General features: G+C 43.6%; 2 protein-coding genes across 2 annotated transcripts in view; both read right to left on the bottom strand.

Moving 5' to 3' along the window:
- The window catches only part of LOC306914201 (netrin receptor UNC5D-like), a 204,154-nt gene that overhangs the window by 155,575 nt on the left and 29,807 nt on the right, over window positions 1-18,772 (bottom strand). The window lies entirely within an intron of this gene.
- LOC306913764 (IgGFc-binding protein-like) overlaps window positions 1-18,772 on the bottom strand; it is a gene marked incomplete at both ends in the record, with an annotated part of 52,976 nt that overhangs the window by 29,573 nt on the left and 4,631 nt on the right. Inside the window, 30 exons of the mRNA XM_079490577.1 lie at window positions 589-782; window positions 1,419-1,562; window positions 1,713-1,851; window positions 2,812-3,011; window positions 3,796-3,937; window positions 4,054-4,192; window positions 4,310-4,438; window positions 5,005-5,153; window positions 5,469-5,713; window positions 5,925-6,066; window positions 6,973-7,166; window positions 7,287-7,372; window positions 7,572-7,744; window positions 7,852-8,051; window positions 8,965-9,106; window positions 9,224-9,362; window positions 9,484-9,612; window positions 10,579-10,727; window positions 11,120-11,364; window positions 11,580-11,721; window positions 12,266-12,459; window positions 12,572-12,687; window positions 13,161-13,333; window positions 13,457-13,656; window positions 14,504-14,645; window positions 15,144-15,282; window positions 15,879-16,007; window positions 16,224-16,372; window positions 16,725-16,966; window positions 17,776-17,917. Of these exons, the coding sequence (XP_079346703.1) occupies window positions 589-782; window positions 1,419-1,562; window positions 1,713-1,851; window positions 2,812-3,011; window positions 3,796-3,937; window positions 4,054-4,192; window positions 4,310-4,438; window positions 5,005-5,153; window positions 5,469-5,713; window positions 5,925-6,066; window positions 6,973-7,166; window positions 7,287-7,372; window positions 7,572-7,744; window positions 7,852-8,051; window positions 8,965-9,106; window positions 9,224-9,362; window positions 9,484-9,612; window positions 10,579-10,727; window positions 11,120-11,364; window positions 11,580-11,721; window positions 12,266-12,459; window positions 12,572-12,687; window positions 13,161-13,333; window positions 13,457-13,656; window positions 14,504-14,645; window positions 15,144-15,282; window positions 15,879-16,007; window positions 16,224-16,372; window positions 16,725-16,966; window positions 17,776-17,917 (4,848 nt within the window). The remainder of the gene's footprint in view (window positions 1-588; window positions 783-1,418; window positions 1,563-1,712; window positions 1,852-2,811; window positions 3,012-3,795; window positions 3,938-4,053; window positions 4,193-4,309; window positions 4,439-5,004; window positions 5,154-5,468; window positions 5,714-5,924; window positions 6,067-6,972; window positions 7,167-7,286; window positions 7,373-7,571; window positions 7,745-7,851; window positions 8,052-8,964; window positions 9,107-9,223; window positions 9,363-9,483; window positions 9,613-10,578; window positions 10,728-11,119; window positions 11,365-11,579; window positions 11,722-12,265; window positions 12,460-12,571; window positions 12,688-13,160; window positions 13,334-13,456; window positions 13,657-14,503; window positions 14,646-15,143; window positions 15,283-15,878; window positions 16,008-16,223; window positions 16,373-16,724; window positions 16,967-17,775; window positions 17,918-18,772) is intronic.

Raw genomic sequence — 18,772 nt, 5'->3', positions numbered from 1 at the left:
AGATTTCACGTCGGGATCCGATCAGGCCGGGCCAATTTTGTCAAATTCAGGCAGTAAATTTTTAGACCACTGAAGTCCTGACGTCACTGCAGCTAGATGGCGCTATTACCCTGGTTCATTTTTTTTGAGGGGCGCTATCCCCTCCAACGTCTGGCTTTTGGAATTACGTCATACGACTGCTATGTCTATGGACTTTTAATGTTTGTTTAGTGCACTTTAATCAAACATTACCAGGCACGCCTCACTTCAGAATTGTTTTTTACTTGCTGACTTTATTTGGAGGGAGGCTAAATCACAGTAAGCAACTTGTTCCGTTAGCCTAATTGGGCAGATTCTGTGGCGGCCAGCAACTTTGTATATGAATCCAACAGGTAAATGTTAATATTATGTGTTTTGACAGAGTAAACATTCAGCGCACCTCCAAGTCCTCACATCAAAGGAATTGTGCGTTCCAATCCAAATGAATGTTAAATCCAATCGATAACTGCCGAGTGGGACAGTCACTTTGAGTAACAGAAGGGGCACAATTAGTTAGTTGTGAGAAGGTAGAATTGCACTTGAACATTATGTAATGTATGGTCGTCTAACCTCGTAGTAGTTGTTGTGTTCGTCCAGACAGCCACAGGTCTCCAGTTTGACACAACGGCGGCCCCTAAAGACGTAGCCGGGCTTACAGAAGCAGCCACTGATGCAGGAGCCTGTACAGTTGGTGGAGGGTTCCTTACAGCTGGGAATACACGCTGGACCACAGTCTATGTACTCAGCATCAGGAACACATGTTACTGTGGGTCACAAGACAACATAGAGAAAAAAACACCACAGTCAGTTTTATTTTTTATGTATAATTTTTATCCCACAATTTTGCAACCCAGTTTTTTTCACCCATTGCCAATTAACTAATGTAATCCTGGGTGCTACACTTCCTCTGCCAACCTGGGGGGGCAGTGGACTGACCTCATGCCTCCTTCTATGCATGAGGAGTCCAAGCTGCTTCTTTTCACCTGACAGGGGGGAATTTCCCTGGCCGGACGTAGCACGTGGAAGGAACACGTTATTTCCGACCAGTTCCTTTCCCCTCCATCAGGCGGCCCGGATGGCCAGGGGGAGGTAGTTTTAGAGACCAGGATTACTGCATGTTTTTGTGAGGGTACCTACCCTAGGAGACACGGGGAGAACATGCAAACTCCACACAGAAAGGCCCTTTCGCCAACCCCACCTCGGGTATGGGCACTGATGACGAGGAGGATGGAACACGCCCCTAGCACCCACAGCGGGAATCGAACCCAGGACCTTCTAGCTGTGAGGCGACAGCACTACAGACTGTGCCACCGTGCCCGTGCACAATCAGTTTTATGATGCGATATGATTCTAATATTTTATTAGTATGACTTAAAATGTGCTTTCATTTTAAGTCTTACTCGGCGGTTTAGTTGTAGTTGGTTTTGCCGTGGTTGGTTTGGGTGTAGTTGGACCGACAGTCGGAGGTTTGGGTGTAGTTGGACCGACAGTCGGAGGTTTGGGTGTAGTTGGTCCAGGAGTTGGAGGTTTGGGTGTAGTAGTACCTGCAGTCGGAAAAGAAATGCACGCTTGTGTTAGATGAGAATCGTGAATCGTTTATTCCAAAACTACTAAGTTTGAAGGTTTCTTGTCTTTTCCTCACTCAAAGCCACTTTTTGATCTCAGAGCATTTCTGTCGAGAGTAGTGAACTTACTGACGGGGTAGCATCCCAGATCTCCTCCTTGCACTTTACACTCATGCAGTGGAGGGCAGTCTGCTGCCGAACAGCTGACGAAGGGAACGTTACACCTACACTTTATCAAACAGTCCTCCACATACCACTCCTCTCCAGGCTGAGAGAGAGAGAGAGAGAGAGAAAGAGAGAGAGAGAGAGAGAAGAGAGAGATGAGGGAGAGAAAAAACAAAAATACTTTTTTTAACCCATTTAGGCCTGACGTCGAAATAAAATGTCTTCTAAATTCTGACAGTTTTCTACGTCAGTGGTGCTCAATATTTCATGTCAAGGACCCACAGAATTATCTGTATTTGGCTGCAGACCCCCATCTGAAAATGTGTTGTTTCAGAAGCAAGGATTTGAGTTAAAAACGTTCACTCTGAAAGAATATATTCAAACATTTGGGTCACATTTTCACGATTTTTCAAAATTAGCAGACCTACAAGTTCATAGTACACTTTGGCGTTCTGAAGCTATCTGTCTCCTGATTGGATCAAATTGGTGTCCCACCTTAAAATATATTTTAGGTTCACTACAGAGTTAGTGAGACGGGGAGACGGCTGTTACTGAAAAAACACTATATAAATCATTACTAAATATTTAACACAAAAAAAAGCAATTTAACACTGATTAAAAGGAAATGTAGATATACCCAACAGCCTGTTAAATGACAATATTTCCAGCAAACCGGAATATGTGGATGAAAAGCAAGTAAGCACGCACCACCAGAGAGCGCCCGGTCAGAATACTCAAAAAACTGATGCAAAACAAACTCTATATCTTAATCATTTCACCCAGAAAGTTTATAACAATCTACACTACAGTATGACTATTGTGTAACATAAGAGGATTAAATAGGCCAAACAATGTGTGTAAGTCAACATAGGAATTGGCCTATACGTCAGGTGACTTCGGTCAAATAATGTTGTTTCTATTATGACTTATTCTGTCCAACGTGGCTTGTCAACCCTGCCAGTGCACTCAATGACGCGTAAGGCCATCAGCTGCTAAGTGCAGGAAGTCACTCATCCAGCGCCATTCATTCATTGGAGTAGACATTTCACACTCTCCTAAATACCTCATAGTATTGTCCGTTGATGTGTTTACACCCACAGTCGGTGGTCCTCACACACTTCCCAGCACTGAGGATGTAGCCGGGGTCACACACACACGACTCCACACAGGGACCACCGCAGCCCGTGGAGGGCTTCCCAGCGCACGTATCCTGACAGGGTTCTGCACACGGCTCATAGTGGCTGTTAGCAGGACAGTCCAGAGCTGCAGGAAGGAGAGAGAGAGAGGGACATGTATAAGCGTGCGCACGCTAGGGCATTAAGCAACTAGTCGACTAGTTTACTAGTCGACTAGTAAATCCACTAGTCGACCTTGTTGGTACTAGTTGACTAGTTGATAAGAAAAAATATATATATATATATTTTTTTCCCCCCGATTTTGTAGGCCTCAAGATCAGGTAGATTATAGTTATAGTCACCATATACACAATTTTTCAATGTACAAATATTTATTTCCAAAAATTTAAATTAAAAAAAAGTTTATTTTTTTAATTTATTTTATTTTTTACATAATAGGTAGTTAAACAACTAGTCGACTAGTAAACTAGGCAACTAGTCAACTAGTAAAAATTACTAGAAGTGAATGCCCTAGCGCGCGCACACACACACACACACACACACACACACACACACACACACACACACACACACACACACACACACACACACACACACACACACACGCGCACACACACACACACACACACACACACAAATGTGGAGCAGTTACTTAATGTCAACTTCCGTCTATAATTAGTTATTTCTAATTCTAATTAGATTATTAGTATTATCATTCATTTAACATCCATCCATCCATCTTTTCTGTTATCCATTGGCAGATAAGATCATTAATAGCCATCATTGCATTCCTCTCTCTCTTTCCCCTGTAACTCCCCTTTTCCTCTCAGTCACTCCACTCCTCACTCTCTCCATTCATCAATCCATCTTTTTCCATCCCTCCATCCTCCACTGGTCTGTAATTGACTCACGGCAGAATGTTTGGTTCCTCCAGGCGGGGATGATGACTCCACGGTCCTGGCACTCATTGACGTAGGCTTCAATGGCCTCGCACAGGATGGACGAGGCCCCGTCCAGCTCACACAGGTCAAACAGACAGTCCTTGAAGTGGTCCTGATAAACAAACAAAAACAAACAAACAAATACACATTGAGAAATGAGTTGACAAAGTGTCAGTTTGAGTGCATGTGTGCATTGAGTGTTTGTGATATTTGCGTATTAGCACTCACATTGGGGTTGACCTTGGGGTGACAGGCAGCGAAGGGTCCCCTCTTGTCCAACAGGATGCCACAGAATCCAGAGCTCTCATACAGATCCTGTTCCTCATCCGTACATTCTGGGACCGTGACGTTGGGCTTCTTATTACAGCTATGGAGACACAAGCAGGGAAATGGTGTTAGTTTGTGGATGAATGTATCTGTGTCACTGTATGTAGTTGGGTGTGTTCATAATAGAGTATGCAGCGTTCATGTTAACGTTACTCACTTGGGGTCGGTCACCCAGCTGTGTCCGAACACATTGGGATCATTGGTGACGATGCCGTCTGGCTTCCGCATGTCATCCTTGGCGTTGTCATTGTAGTCTCCACACAGACCACACAACGTGTCCTTGTAACTGCAGGTCATCAGGTTGGAGGCAAAGGAAAGAGTGGAGAGTAATTAATTCAGGGGACAAAGTTTGTCAGAGCTCAGAGAGAAGCATTATTTGTTCCTCATCAGTGCTCACATGTGCTAGAAACTACATGGTAAAATCTACAGTGTAAAAGCTACAACCCTCATCTTAATGAATATTAAGATATTTTATGCATGTGGTAGAGTAAGATGATCCCATGTTATTTTCTCCATAGAGAAAACCGTCTGCGACCCAGGGGATAAACAAGTGACGTAGTACTCTCTCTGTGTGTGTGCCTGGGTGCGTGCATGCTTTATATTTAGATGTGTATAATATATAATATAGAGTCTATGTGATATACACATCTAGATAACATATCTAACTCATTGTTGCAATTCACTTTCTCCACCACGAGAGGGAGACATTAGTGTATTTTTCTCCCACTATAAGGTCAACACACTCTATAACTTTGCAAATATCTTTAAGTCTTAAAGAGATAACAAACACTCCAGGACCTTACTTTGATATAGAGCAGTGGGTTGGGCAGATTATTTATGGGTTTCACTCACTCTTTGATCACTTTGATGTCCATGAAGTGGTTTCCATCGTAGCGGACGGTCACACCAAAGTCCATGGCTACAGTGTAGTGTTTCCCAGACTTGAACACAGAGACACCGCTGGCTGGAGTGACTGGCAGGTTGACATTGGTTCCATTCAGCTACGGAAGAGCAACACAAGAGACACAAACATGACAATTGATTAGAGAGATAGCAAGTTAAGTGTATAGAAAGCATTTTTATCAGAACTACAACATCTTATGCAGAAGGAGAAGAGGAAACATTCTATGCAGAGATTAGGATTAACCGTTCTGGAGAAATCAAGGTCAGACTGCAACAACAGACGCTATGCAGGACTGCAGCCCTTGCTTAATAGCCTACCTGTTTAGCAACTTCATCACATTTTCCCAAATTGCCAAACGACAACATCTGCAGTCACTAATTGGTCACTAATTTGGGTGCTACAACTATCTCACCTGTACAGTGCCTCCCTTCAGGATGGAAATCTTCAGCATGCGCACGTACACGTGCACAGCCTTCACGTAGGAAATGGTAGGTCTGTTGTGGCGGTTTTCGTTGTCGACATGGACCTCAAAGTGGGGCATGGAGGTGAGGTTGCAGGGTTTAGACATCACATAGCTGCAGTTGCCCATGAAGTTGTACTTGCGACGGTCAAAGGTGGTGTAGTGGGGGTCTCCAGTTGCTATGCAGGTGGATGTAGCTGTAGGAAAGATGGTGGAGGAATGTGTTACTGCCTGCTTTGGGTTACAAATATGATTTATGATGTATGATGATGACACAGGAAAATCAGAGTCAGTCAGTCAGCCAGTCAGATAGATAGATACATTTGCATATTTAATGCTGGCTTGTTGGTCCAGGCAACAAATGCCACGTTTGTGTTAAGTATGACGTGTTCTCCTTGACAATGTCACCTTTGGGATAGCAGCCCGCTACTCCGCTGACCTCACGACACTCTTCTGTGGCGTCACAGGAATTATCCACACACTCCATGGTGTAGTTCCCTGCACAGCGACACAGCCTGGAGCAGCCGTCACCGAAGATGATCTCTCCAGGCTAACAGACATAGGACAAGGCACAAAGTCAGTCTGAAGGCTGATAAAAATTGCACGTATTTGTTTATTTGGGAGGGACAGTATGTATTAATGAACAATACATAAAATGCACTGTAAATACACAGGGTTAGCAGAGGATGCTAATTTCAGTAGTACATTGTTAGAATCAACAGCAAAAATTAATTACAAAACTGGTAACAAGCTAAAGAGGATCTAAAGGCCAATTCATACTGCAGTTTTAGGTGCCAGTTTTGAATGGTAGCTGGTAGACGGTTCCACAACGGCAAACTTGATATTGGGAATAAACTATACAGGTAGAATAGTTGTGACATTATATTCATGTTTCCTCAAAACAACACCAGTTTCTCAGAAATCGAAAAGCACTATTGTGTAACTACATTTCTCGACTCGCCTCCTTTCCTTATTCTTATCGTATATTATCTCGTGTCATCTCATGTAATCTTTTAATCTCCGTTCAGTCCATGATAACCTCATTGTCTATACAGATTGTTTACACAAGTAAGACGCGCGAACGCGGGAAGCAGGAAGCGATCGCAGCTCGTACATTGCAATAACAATTAGAATAAATTACGTACTTTTTTAAGGTTTTTTTTAAGTTCTCTTTTTTTTCTTTTTTTCATTTTTAAGTTTTTTTAAGTTAAGTTTTTTTTTAAGTTATTTTTTTTAGTGTGTGTGCGCGTGCATTTTTTTGTTTTTTTTAAGTTTTCTTTATGTTACGTTTTTTATTAAGTTCATTTTTTTAAGTTAAGTTGTGTGTGTGTGTGTGTGTGTGTGTGTGTGTCTGTTTTTTTTGTGTGTGATACACACAGACATGTTCTGCTAGGTCTCATAGTTAGTGCTCATTGCGTTCGCAATAACATAAGCATTGTAATGTATGGCGTCTAACCTCGTAGTAGTTGTTGTGTTCATCCAGACAGCCACAGGTCTCCAGTTTGACACAACGGCGTCCGTCTAAGACGTAGCCCGGCTTACAGAAGCAGCCACTAATGCAGGGTCCTGTACAGTTGGTGGAGGGTTCCTTACAGCTGGGACTACACGCTGGACCACACTCGTTGTACTCGGCGTTAGGAGGACATGTTACTGTGGCACAGAGACAGAATGAGAACATTAAATACATGGTTTATGAATGAGATATGAAGCGTCGAAGCACAAGAAGGAATAACTTAAGGAATCATTTTAAGTCTTACTTGGTGTGCTTGCCGTGGTCGGCTTGGGTGTAGTTGGACCGACAGTTGGAGGTTTGGGTGTAGTTGGTCCAGGAGTTGGAGGTGCGGGTGTAGTAGGATCTGGAGTTGGAGGTCATTATATTTTAGGACTTTTAAGTTTGTGTTTGTAATTGTGGAACCAACCTTTCCTGGTAGTTTTTGTGTCTATACATTAATTTATTTTTCTTTCACTGTATCTACATGAGCCTGTGAGGTCTCTTTTATTTGCATCATGACGTCAGCACATCTCTCAAAGCTTTTTTCTTTTCTTTTGTTTTACCTCAGAGCATTTCTGTCGAGAGTAGTGAACTTACTGAGGGGGTAGCATCCCAGATCTCCTCCTTGCACTTTACACTCATGCAGTGGAGGGCAGTCTGCTGCCGAACAGCTGATGAAGGGAGCGTTACACCTACACTTCAACAAACAGTCCTCCACATACCACTCCTCTCCAGGCTGAGAGACAGAGACAGAGAGAGATTTGTGAATTATACATATACAGTATACAGCCAACTCCATTCTTTACCAGTAGTGGACATTTCAGTCTCTCCTATATATTCTACCTCATAGTATTGTCCGTTGGTGTGTTTACACCCACAGTCGGTGTCCCTCACACACTTCCCAGCACTGAGGATGTAGCCGGGGTCACACACACACGACTCCACACAGGGACCACCGCAGCCCGTGGAGGGCTTCCCAGCGCACGTATTCTGACAGGGTTCTGCACACGGCTCATAGTGGCTGTTAGCAGGACAGTCCAGAGCTGCAGGAAGGAGAGAGAGGGACATGCGTGTGAAATTGTGAATAAACACACTCACTCACTCACTTACTCACTCTCTTGCCCTCCACTTTAGTCTCTATCTCGACAAAATGGACTACTTGAATGTACAGTACTCTTGATTATGTTATGTATATTTACTTTTGTTTAATATTTTGGTGTCGGCGTGTTGGCACAGGAAAGATATTGTACTGTAAATTGTGTCTGAATAATCCCGTAAGGGATGGGCTGCAAAAGGCACGCAGGTACTTACTGTACCTGCCCTTTAATCGTTAGCCCATAGATTATTTTCTAACTCTACTTGATGCATCCATCCATCCATCCTTTCTATACTTCTATACTTCCTAACCTGGGTAAACCCACTCCCCCTGCTGGACAATATTTCATTCTGCCAGAATGCAAATCTGGCGAGGGGGGAGGGGTTTACCCAGGCTATATACTTCCCCCCTCCTCTGTCCGTCCATCCATCCATCCATCCATCCATCCATCCATCCGTCCGTCCATCCATCCATCCATCCATCCATCCATCCATCCGTCCGTCCATCCATCCATCCTTTCTATACTTCTATACTTCCCCCCTCCTCTGTCCGTCCATCCATCCATCCATCCATCCATCCATCCATCCGTCCATCCATCCATCCTTTCTATACTTCCCCCCTCCTCTGTCTGTCCATCCATCCATCCATCCATCCATCCTTTCTATACTTCCCCCCTCCTCTGTCTGTCCATCCATCCATCCATCCTTTCTATACTTCCCCCCTCCTCTGTCCATCCATCCATCCATCCATCCATCCTTTCTATACTTCCCCCCTCCTCTGTCCCTCCATTCCTCACGCTCTCCATCCATCCATCTATTCTTTCCATCCCTCCATCCTCCACTGGTCTGTAATTGACTCACGGCAGAATGTTTGGTTCCTCCAGGCGGGGATGATGACTCCACGGTCCTGGCACTCATTGACGTAGGCTTCAATGGCCTCGCACAGGATGGACGAGGCCCCGTCCAGCTCACACAGGTCAAACAGACAGTCCTTGAAGTGGTCCTGATAAACAAACAAAACAAACAAACAAATACACATTGAGAAATGAGTTGACAAAGTGTCAGTTTGAGTGCATGTGTGCATTGAGTGTTTGTGTGATATTTGCGTATCAGCACTCACATTGGGGTTGACCTTGGGGTGACAGGCGGCGAAGGGTCCCCTCTTGTCCAACAGGATGCCACAGAATCCAGAGCTCTCATACAGATCCTGTTCCTCATCCGTACATTCTGGGACCGTGACGTTGGGCTTCTTATTACAGCTATGGAGACACAAGCAGGGGAATGGTGGTTGTTTGTGGATGAATGTATCTGTGTCACTGTACGTATGTAGTTGGGTGTGTTCATAATAGAGTATGCAGCATTCATGTTAACGATACTCACTTGGGGTCGGTCACCCAGCTGTGTCCGAACACATTGGGGTCATTGGTGACGATGCCGTCTGGCTTCCTCATGTCATCCTTGGCGTTGTCATTGTAGTCTCCACACAGACCACACAACGTGTCCTTGTAACTGCAGGTCATCAGGTTGGAGGCAAAGGAAAGAGTGGAGAGTAATTAATTCAGGGGACAAAGTTTGTCAGAGCTCAGAGAGAAGCATTATTTGTTCCTCATCAGTGCTCACATGTGCTAGAAACTACATGGTAAAATCTACAGTGTAAAAGCTACAACCCTCATCTTAATGAATATTAAGATATTTTATGCATGTGGTAGAGTAAGATGATCCCATGTTATTTTCTCCATAGAGAAAACCGTCTGCGACCCAGGGGATAAACAAGTGTGTGTGTGTGTGTGTGTGTGTGTGTGTGTGTGTGTGTGTGTGTGTGTGTGTGTGTGTGTGTGTGTGTGAGAGAGATATATCAATTAATGTCTGCTAAATGCTTAAATTGTGAATTGTAATTGTGCAATGATGTTTGCCATACATTGAATCAATAATTCAAGTTAGGTAACGTTTTAATGACGTTGGATTCGGAGACAGAGTGACAGAATGTCTGCCTATTATGCCAGTGACATGCCCAGAATATAGGGTAGGGTTCATGTGGTTATGGACCTTTATTATCTGTGGTGATGTGACATGAAACTGAATCTGACTCATCGTCTACTGCATGATTACTCCCAGCTAGGATGTCACGATCCCATTAAGATCATTTGATTTGAGCATCTGCCGATACCGATTTTTGTGTGTGTGTGATATTTAGATGTGTATAATATAGAGTCTATGTGATATACACATCTAGATAACATATCTAACTCATTGTTGCAATTCACTTTCTCCACCACGAGAGGGAGACATCAGTGTATCTTTCTCCCACTATAAGCTCAACACACTCTATAACTTTGCAAATGTCTTTAAGTCTTAAAGTGTAAGTTTAAGAACCGAACGGTCCAGGTCTGAAACTTTCAGAGATAACAAACACTCCAGGACCTTACTTTGATATAGAGCAGTGGGTTGGGCAGATTAATTATGGGTTTCACTCACTCTTTGATCACTTTGATGTCCATGAAGTGGTTTCCATCGTAGCGGACGGTCACACCAAAGTCCATGGCTACAGTGTAGTGTTTCCCAGACTTGAACACAGAGACACCGCTGGCTGGAGTTACTGGCAGGTTGACATTGGTTCCATTCAGCTACGGAAGAGCAACACAAGAGACACAAACATGACACAAGTTAAGTGTAGCCTATAGAAAGCATTTTTATCAGAACTACAACATCTTATGCAGAACGAGAAGAGGACGCGATCTCAAGATTATCCCTCCGATATCTAAACTGATGTCTATCACAGCCACACGACAGCCACATAACAGCAATATAGATAATTGTGGCAACATTTTGACATGGTATTATCATGTCAAAATGTTATAAAATAAAAAAAATCTATGATGTCCTTATGTTAAGCTCTAAAGAGTTTTGGTTTTTAAATTATGATATGTGCATTTGGCGCGTGTGCGCACACACACACACGCACGCAACATCTGCAGTCACTAAATGGTCACTAATTTGGGTGCTACAACTATCTCACCTGTACAGTGCCTCCCTTCAGGATGGAAATCTTCAGCATGCGCACGTACACGTGCACAGCCTTCACGTAGGAAATGGTAGGTCTGTTGTGGCGGTTTTCGTTGTCGACATGGACCTCAAAGTGGGGCATGGAGGTGAGGTTGCAGGGTTTAGACATCACATAGCTGCAGTTGCCCATGAAGTTGTACTTGCGACGGTCAAAGGTGGTGTAGTGGGGGTCTCCAGTTGCTATGCAGGTGGATGTAGCTGTAGGAAAGATGATGGAGGAACATCTGTGTTACTGCCTGCTTTGGGTTACAAATATGTTTTATGATGTATGATGATGACACAGGAAAATCAGAGTCAGTCAGTCAGCCAGTCAGATAGATAGATACATTTGCATATTTAATGCTGGCCTGTTGGTCCAGGCAACAAATGCCACCTTTGTGTTAAGTATGACGTGTTCTCCTTGACATTGTCACCTTTGGGATAGCAGCCCGCTACTCCGCTGACCTCACGACACTCTTCTGTGGCGTCACAGGAATTATCCACACACTCCATGGTGTAGTTCCCTGCACAGCGACACAGCCTGGAGCAGCCGTCACCGAAGATGATCTCTCCAGGCTAACAGACATAGGACAAGGCACAAAGTCAGTCTGAAGGCTGATAAAAATTGCATTTATTTGTTTATTTGGGAGGGACAGTATGTATTAATGAACAATACATAAAATGCACTGTATATGCACAGGGTTAGCAGAGGATGCTAATTTCAGTAGTACATCGTTAGAATCAACAGCAAACATTAATTACAAAACTGGAAACAAGCTAAAGAGGATCTAAAGGCCAATTTATACTGCAGTTTTAGGTGCCAGTTTTGAATGGTAGCTGGTAGACGGTTCCACAACGGCAAAATTGATATTGGGAATAATCTAAAGAGGTAGAATAGTTGTGACATATATTCATGTTTCCTCAAAACAACACCAGTTTCTCAGAAATCGAAAAGCACTATTGTGTAACTACATTTCTCGACTCGCCTCCTTTCCTTATTCTTATCGTATATTATCTCGTGTCATCTCATGTAATCTTTTAATCTCCGTTCAGTCCATGATAACCTCATTGTCTCGACTACAGATTGTTTACATAAGCACTGTAATGTATGGCGTCTAACCTCGTAGTAGTTGTTGTGTTCGTCCAGACAGCCACAGGTCTCCAGTTTGACACAACGGCGTCCGTCTAAGACGTAGCCCGGCTTACAGAAGCAGCCACTAATGCAGGGTCCTGTACAGTTGGTGGAGGGTTCCTTACAGCTGGGACTACAAGCTGGACCACACTCGTTGTACTCGGCGTTAGGAGGACATGTTACTGTGGCACAGAGACAGAATGAGAACATTAAATAAATGGTTTATGAATGAGATACGAAGCACAAGAAGGAATAACTTGAGGAATGATTTCAAGTTTTACTTGGTGTGCTCGCCGTGGTCGGTTTGGGTGTAGTTGGACCGACAGTTGGAGGTTTGGGTGTAGTTGGTCCAGGAGTTGGAGGTTTGGGTGTAGTTGGTCCAGGAGTTGGAGGTGCGGGTGTAGTAGGATCTGGAGTTGGAGGTCATATATTTTAGGACTTTTAAATTAGTTTCACAAGTTTGTGTTTGTAATTGTGGAACCAACCTTTCCTGGTAGCTTTTGTGTCTATCTATGCATTTATTTATTTTTCTTTCACTGTATCTACATAATAATAATGAATTGCATTTTTATAGTGCTTTTCCAAGTGCGAAGCGGCGAACAGTCGACGCCAGCGTCCTCACTTCCCACATTCACACACCAATGGTGGCAAGCTCACACCGACCAACTCATTGGAGGCAATGTAGGGTTCAGTGTCTTGCCCAAGGACACTTCGACATGTGGACAGGAGGAGCCGGGATTCGAACCGCTGACCCAGGGATCATTGGACGACCTGCTCTACCTCCTGAGCCACAGCCACCCTATGAGCCTGTGAGGTCTCTTTTATTTGCATCTGTAAATCTATGACGTCAGCACATCTCTCAAAGCTTTCTTTTTGGTTTTACCTCAGAGCATTTCTGTCGAGAGTAGTGAACTTACTGACGGGGTAGCAGCCCAGATCTCCTCCTTGCACTTTACACTCATGCAGTGGAGGGCAGTCTGCTGCCGAACAGCTGATGAAGGGAGCGTTACACCTACACTTCAACAAACAGTCCTCCACATACCACTCCTCTCCAGGCTGAGAGACAGAGGGAGAGAGAGAGAGAGAGATTTGTGAATTAGTAGATTCATTAATTAAATATACAGTATTCAGCCAACTCCATTCTTTAGTAGACATTTCAGTCTCTCCTATATATTCTACCTCATAGTATTGTCCGTTGGTGTGTTTACACCCACAGTCGGTGTCCCTCACACACTTCCCAGCACTGAGGATGTAGCCGGGGTCACACACACACGACTCCACACAGGGACCACCGCAGCCCGTGGAGGGCTTTCCAGCGCACGTATTCTGACAGGGTTCTGCACACGGCTCATAGTGGCTGTTAGCAGGACAGTCCAGAGCTGCAGGAAGGAGAGAGAGGGACATGCGTGTGAAATTGTGAAAAAACACACGCGCACACTCACTCACTCACTCTCTTGCCCTCCACTTTAGTCTCTATCTCGACAAAATGGACTACTTGAATGTACAGTACTCTTGATTTTGTTATGTATATTTACTTTAGTTTAATATTTTGGTGTCGGCGTGTTGGCACAGGAAAGATATTGTACTGTAAATTGTGTCTGAATAATCCCGTAAGGGATGGGATGCAAAAGGCACGCAGGTACTTACCTGCCCATCCATCCATCCATCCATCCATCCATCCATCCTTTTTATTTTTTTATATATATTTTTATTGGGTTTTTTACATTTTTTCCCCCTCCCATGTGGGGTCCTTGTTCATATACATGTACATATACATTTGTGATACATAGATATAGACACCCCTCATTTCCCTCCCATCCACCCCATTGTACCCACCCACTCTTCCCCAATGCAGAGACAATGCTAGAGAAAGAGAGGGGGAAGAAAAACTACAGAAAAAAACAAAAAGGTAGATAAATTAGAAGAGAGAGAAGAAAGGAGGAAAAGAGGGGAGGGGGGACCACCTGTGTGTGCGCACATTCACCGGTTTACACGACGCACGTACAACGCGTAGGCCTATGCGTTCACCATTTTATATTAGTTTAAATATCGCTCATCTCTGGGATTACCATCAGGGTTCTTACATGGTCCATGATCCATCCATCCTTTCTATACTTCTATACTTCCCCCCTCCTCTGTCCCTCCATCCCTCCATTCCTCACGCTCTCCATCCATCCATCTATTCTTTCCATCCCTCCATCCTCCACTGGTCTGTAATTGACTCACGGCAGAATGTTTGGTTCCTCCAGGGGGGGATGTTGACTCCACGGTCCTGGCACTCATTGACGTAGGCTTCAATGGCCTCGCACAGGATGGACGAGGCCCCGTCCAGCTCACACAGGTCAAACAGACAGTCCTTGAAGTGGTCCTGATAAACAAACAAACACACAAACAAGAGAGGAGTTTGAGTGCATGAGATGCAATTGTGTGTCGTGTGTGTGTGTGTGTGTGTGTGTGTGTGTGTGTGTGTGTGTGTGTGTGTGTGTGTGTGTGTGTGTGTGTGTGTGTGTGTGTGTGTGTGTGTGTGTGTGTGTGTGTGTGTGTGTGTGTGTGCGCGCGCGTGTAATTGTGTAGTCGCCAGATAATCAAAGATGTCCACCTACTGATACATGTGGGGATATTGGGCTTAAACGCAGGAGAAAAACGGTGGTAACAAACATACTCCCCTTGCTTTGAAAACCAATCCTAATACCGTTTCATATGAAGGACGGCACTGAAGTCAACAATGGTTCTGCGAAGCTCCATTATTCATTTTTATTTTGCAGTTTAAGCCCGTTCACTGAATTTAGATATTATAGAACATATCAGTAAGAGGAAAGCTGTGATCGTCTGGCTACACGAGACTAGTGTACCTATTATCACTCACATTGGGGTTGACCTTAGGGTGACAGGCAGCGAAGGGTCCCCTCTTGTCCAACAGGATGCCACAGAATCCAGAGCTCTCATACAGATCCTGTTCCTCATCCGTACATTCTGGGACCGTGACGTTGGGCTTCTTATTACAGCTATAGACACAAGCAGGGGAATGGTGTTAGTTTGTGGATGAATGAATCTCTGTGTCACTGTATGTAGTATGTGTGTTCATGATGGAGTAGGTGGTGTTGATTGATTGATTGATTGATTGAAGTATTTATTAACAGTATGCAGAATAGGTACATTTCAAGCACAACTCAATACAAAATAAACAAAAAGCATTACACTTGTTTGCAATAGGGTCCACCATTTTAAATTCATCAGAACATTTAGAGACATACAAATATACACTTCTATATAACAAAAAACAGGAAATCATCATAAATCGAGGTAAAAAGGGAAAACACATATACAGTGAGGGGTAAAGGGGGTGGGGGGGGGACTCCGACTTTTACGGGGGCCAGTTTCGAATTGCAGCCGTCAGTAGGTGCCCTTTGAGAGCAGTTTTGAAGGAGTCAAGGGATTCACATGTCTTAATGACTGTTGGTAGGGCGTTCGTTCCACATTTTGGTGGCATAGGAGCGAAATTAATTTAGTCCCTCGTTTGTGTCGAATCTGGGTTGCACATGGTTTGTTGAACTCCCTCTGGTGTTGTGGGTGTTGACTTGTTCATGTTAGCGTTACTCACTTGGGGTCGGTCACCCAGCTGTGCCCGAACACATTGGGGTCATTGGTCACGATGCCGTCTGGCTTCCGCATGTCATCCTTGGCGTTGTCATTGTAGTCTCCACACAGACCACACAATGTGTCCTTGTAACTGCAGGTCATCAGGTGGAGGCAAAGGAAAGAGTGGAGAGGAATTTATTCAAGGGACAAAGTCCATCAGAGCTCAGCTAGAATGACTATTTGAAATGACAGGATATTGAATTCACAGCATTCATCCCGTTACTGTCCTGAAGTAGGACTACTGCTCTGGTACTAAATTAGATCAGTCAAATGATAAATAGAACAGGATGTAATGGGTTCCACTCACTCTTTGATCACTTTGATGTCCATGAAGTGGTTTCCATCGTAGCGGACGGTCACACCAAAGTCCATGGCTACAGTGTAGTGTTTCCCAGACTTGAACACAGAGACACCGCTGGCTGGAGTGACTGGCAGGTTGACATTGGTTCCATTCAGCTACGGAAGAGACACAAACATGACAATTCATTAGAGAGACAGAAAGTAAAGTCAAGTTTAATGTTTTATTACAGTATAAATTTATCAGGATTACACAGATTTCCATTTAAAGCATCATTATGCAAATATTTAGAAGTCTGAAGCAATAAGTGAGACGAGGACATATTTCAAGATTCCTACTATTTCTAAATTGTAGTAGCAGCCAAAATGTACAGACACATAATTTGTTTACGTTTTGAGAGTTTGAGAGATTCTCTCCTTTTTTTCCACGATAATTAAATTACTGCCACCAAATTTCTATAAAACAGACATTCGCTCTCTGTCTCTCTCTCTCGTGCTACAACTATCTCACCTGTACAGTGCCTCCCTTCAGGATGGAAATCTTCAGCATGCGCACGTACACGTGCACAGCCTTCACGTAGGAAATAGGTCTGTTGTGGCGGTTTTCGTTGTCGGCATGGACCTCAAAGTGGGGCATGGAGGTGAGGTTGCAGGGTTTAGACATCACATAGCTGCAGTTTCCCATGAAGTTGTACTTGCGACGGTCAAAGGTGGTGTAGTGGGGGTCTCCAGTTGCTATGCAGGTGGATGTAGCTGTAGGAAAGATGGTGGAGGAACATCTGTGTTACTGCCTGCTTTGGGTGCCATGTTTTACTTTTATTATTATGTTTTTGCATATGACGATACAGGAAGCAGTGACACTCGGCCACTCAGGCCAATTAGATGATCGTTAAATATGACAGTAGGGTAGCCTTCATGAAAACACCCAGATATTATTAACAAATCTTTAACCCATTTTGGGCGGGAACCCCTTTTGGTGTTAGCATTATGTTATGCTTTAGCTATTGAAAAATAGCAGATCTACAAGCTTGTAGAGCTTGTAGGTCTGCTATTTTTGAAAAATCAAAGAACGACTGACATAGAAACAGCTTTTTCAGAAAACTGTCAGGATGTAGAAGACATTTTTAGAATCTGATCTCAGGTCAAAATGGGTTAAAGCAGCCTTTAGATATGAAATTAATCAAAATTTAGCAACTTCCTGGCCAATTTCTCACGTAATATGTTCAGAAACTGTTGGACAGTAAGTGAAAGGCCGCCAACGGATAGACTACATCTCTGGTGGAATGTTTGCTCCATGGTTGGCTAGTTAGACCAACCGGCTGGCCAACATTGTAACTTCATCACTTAGTATGTCAGTTGAGTGCAGTGAGTGAGTGAGTGAGTGAGTGAGTGAGTGAGTGAGTGAGTGAGTGAGTGAGTGAGTGAGTGAGTGAGTGAGTGAGTGAGTGAGTCAGTCAGTCAGTCAGGTACATTCACATGTATAGGGCTATTGGGGCTGGACTGCTAATACATGCTGTGTTTGTCTTATGTACTACAGTAAGTGTTCCCCTTGACATTGTCACCTTTGGGATAGCAGCCCGCTACTCCGCTGACCTCACGACACTCTTCTGTGGCGTCACAGGAATTATCCACACACTCCATGGTGTAGTTCCCTGCACAGCGACACAGCCTGGAGCAGCCGTCACCGAAGATGATCTCTCCAGGCTAACAAACATTAGAATAGAATAGAATAGAATATAATTTAAATCACAACAATCAAACAAATGTGGATTATACACAAAATACCCAAAGCTTGTTTCCAATGTGGTCCACCTTGAGACATAGAACACGCAATAAACTGTACAAACAACCATGAAACAAAGTCAATTAAATCCTTATATAAAGCTAGAAGCAATACATATAAGACAAGGGCAGTGTTAAGGGCATTATAACTATAACTATTTAATTTGCGTTCATTTGCATAATTGTGGTGGTGTGGACTCACTTGGTGTTCCATTCACTTGAGTTACTTTATAGTATCGTGCTTGGTGTGCTGTGAATGCCCCATTAAGCTGAATAAATTAATTATCTTCACTTATTTCTGACCGCAACACTCAAACAAAAACAATTGATAGTACAAGCCAGCCTTTTGGCACGAGAATATTGTTTATCGGCAGAGTGTAGATAAAGAACTAGAAAAGTCGCAATTTTGAAAAATTGCAAAGTGTGGTTGTCGCAGTCGCTTACATAGGCCCCTCCCTAATTTGAAAATTTCTAAAACGCTTGAATAGTTTCTGAGTAGTCTTCTTATCTTATCTTCTTATCTGCCCCTGCAAGGGAATTCATGTCTTTATAAACGATTGTAAAAACCTTGATTGGTTATGTAACCAACAACAGCCAATTATCTACTACAAACGTTATGCAAAGCTCGGCCAATCACAGCGGAAGTTAGGTAGGTTTTAGCACCTTCTTATCCTTATCTTATCATTTTCTCGTGTATCATCTGATCTAATCATTTAATCTCCTCATCGTTTATGACCAAGATGTTATGAATGTCATTTAGACCAGGCCTTAGAACAG

Source organism: Electrona antarctica (genome assembly GCF_951216825.1).
Source record: "Electrona antarctica genome assembly, chromosome: 21".
Lineage (NCBI taxonomy): Eukaryota > Metazoa > Chordata > Actinopteri > Myctophiformes > Myctophidae > Electrona > Electrona antarctica.
Note: the sequence above shows the minus strand (reverse complement) of the source record. Positions and strands in the feature narration are given on the sequence as shown.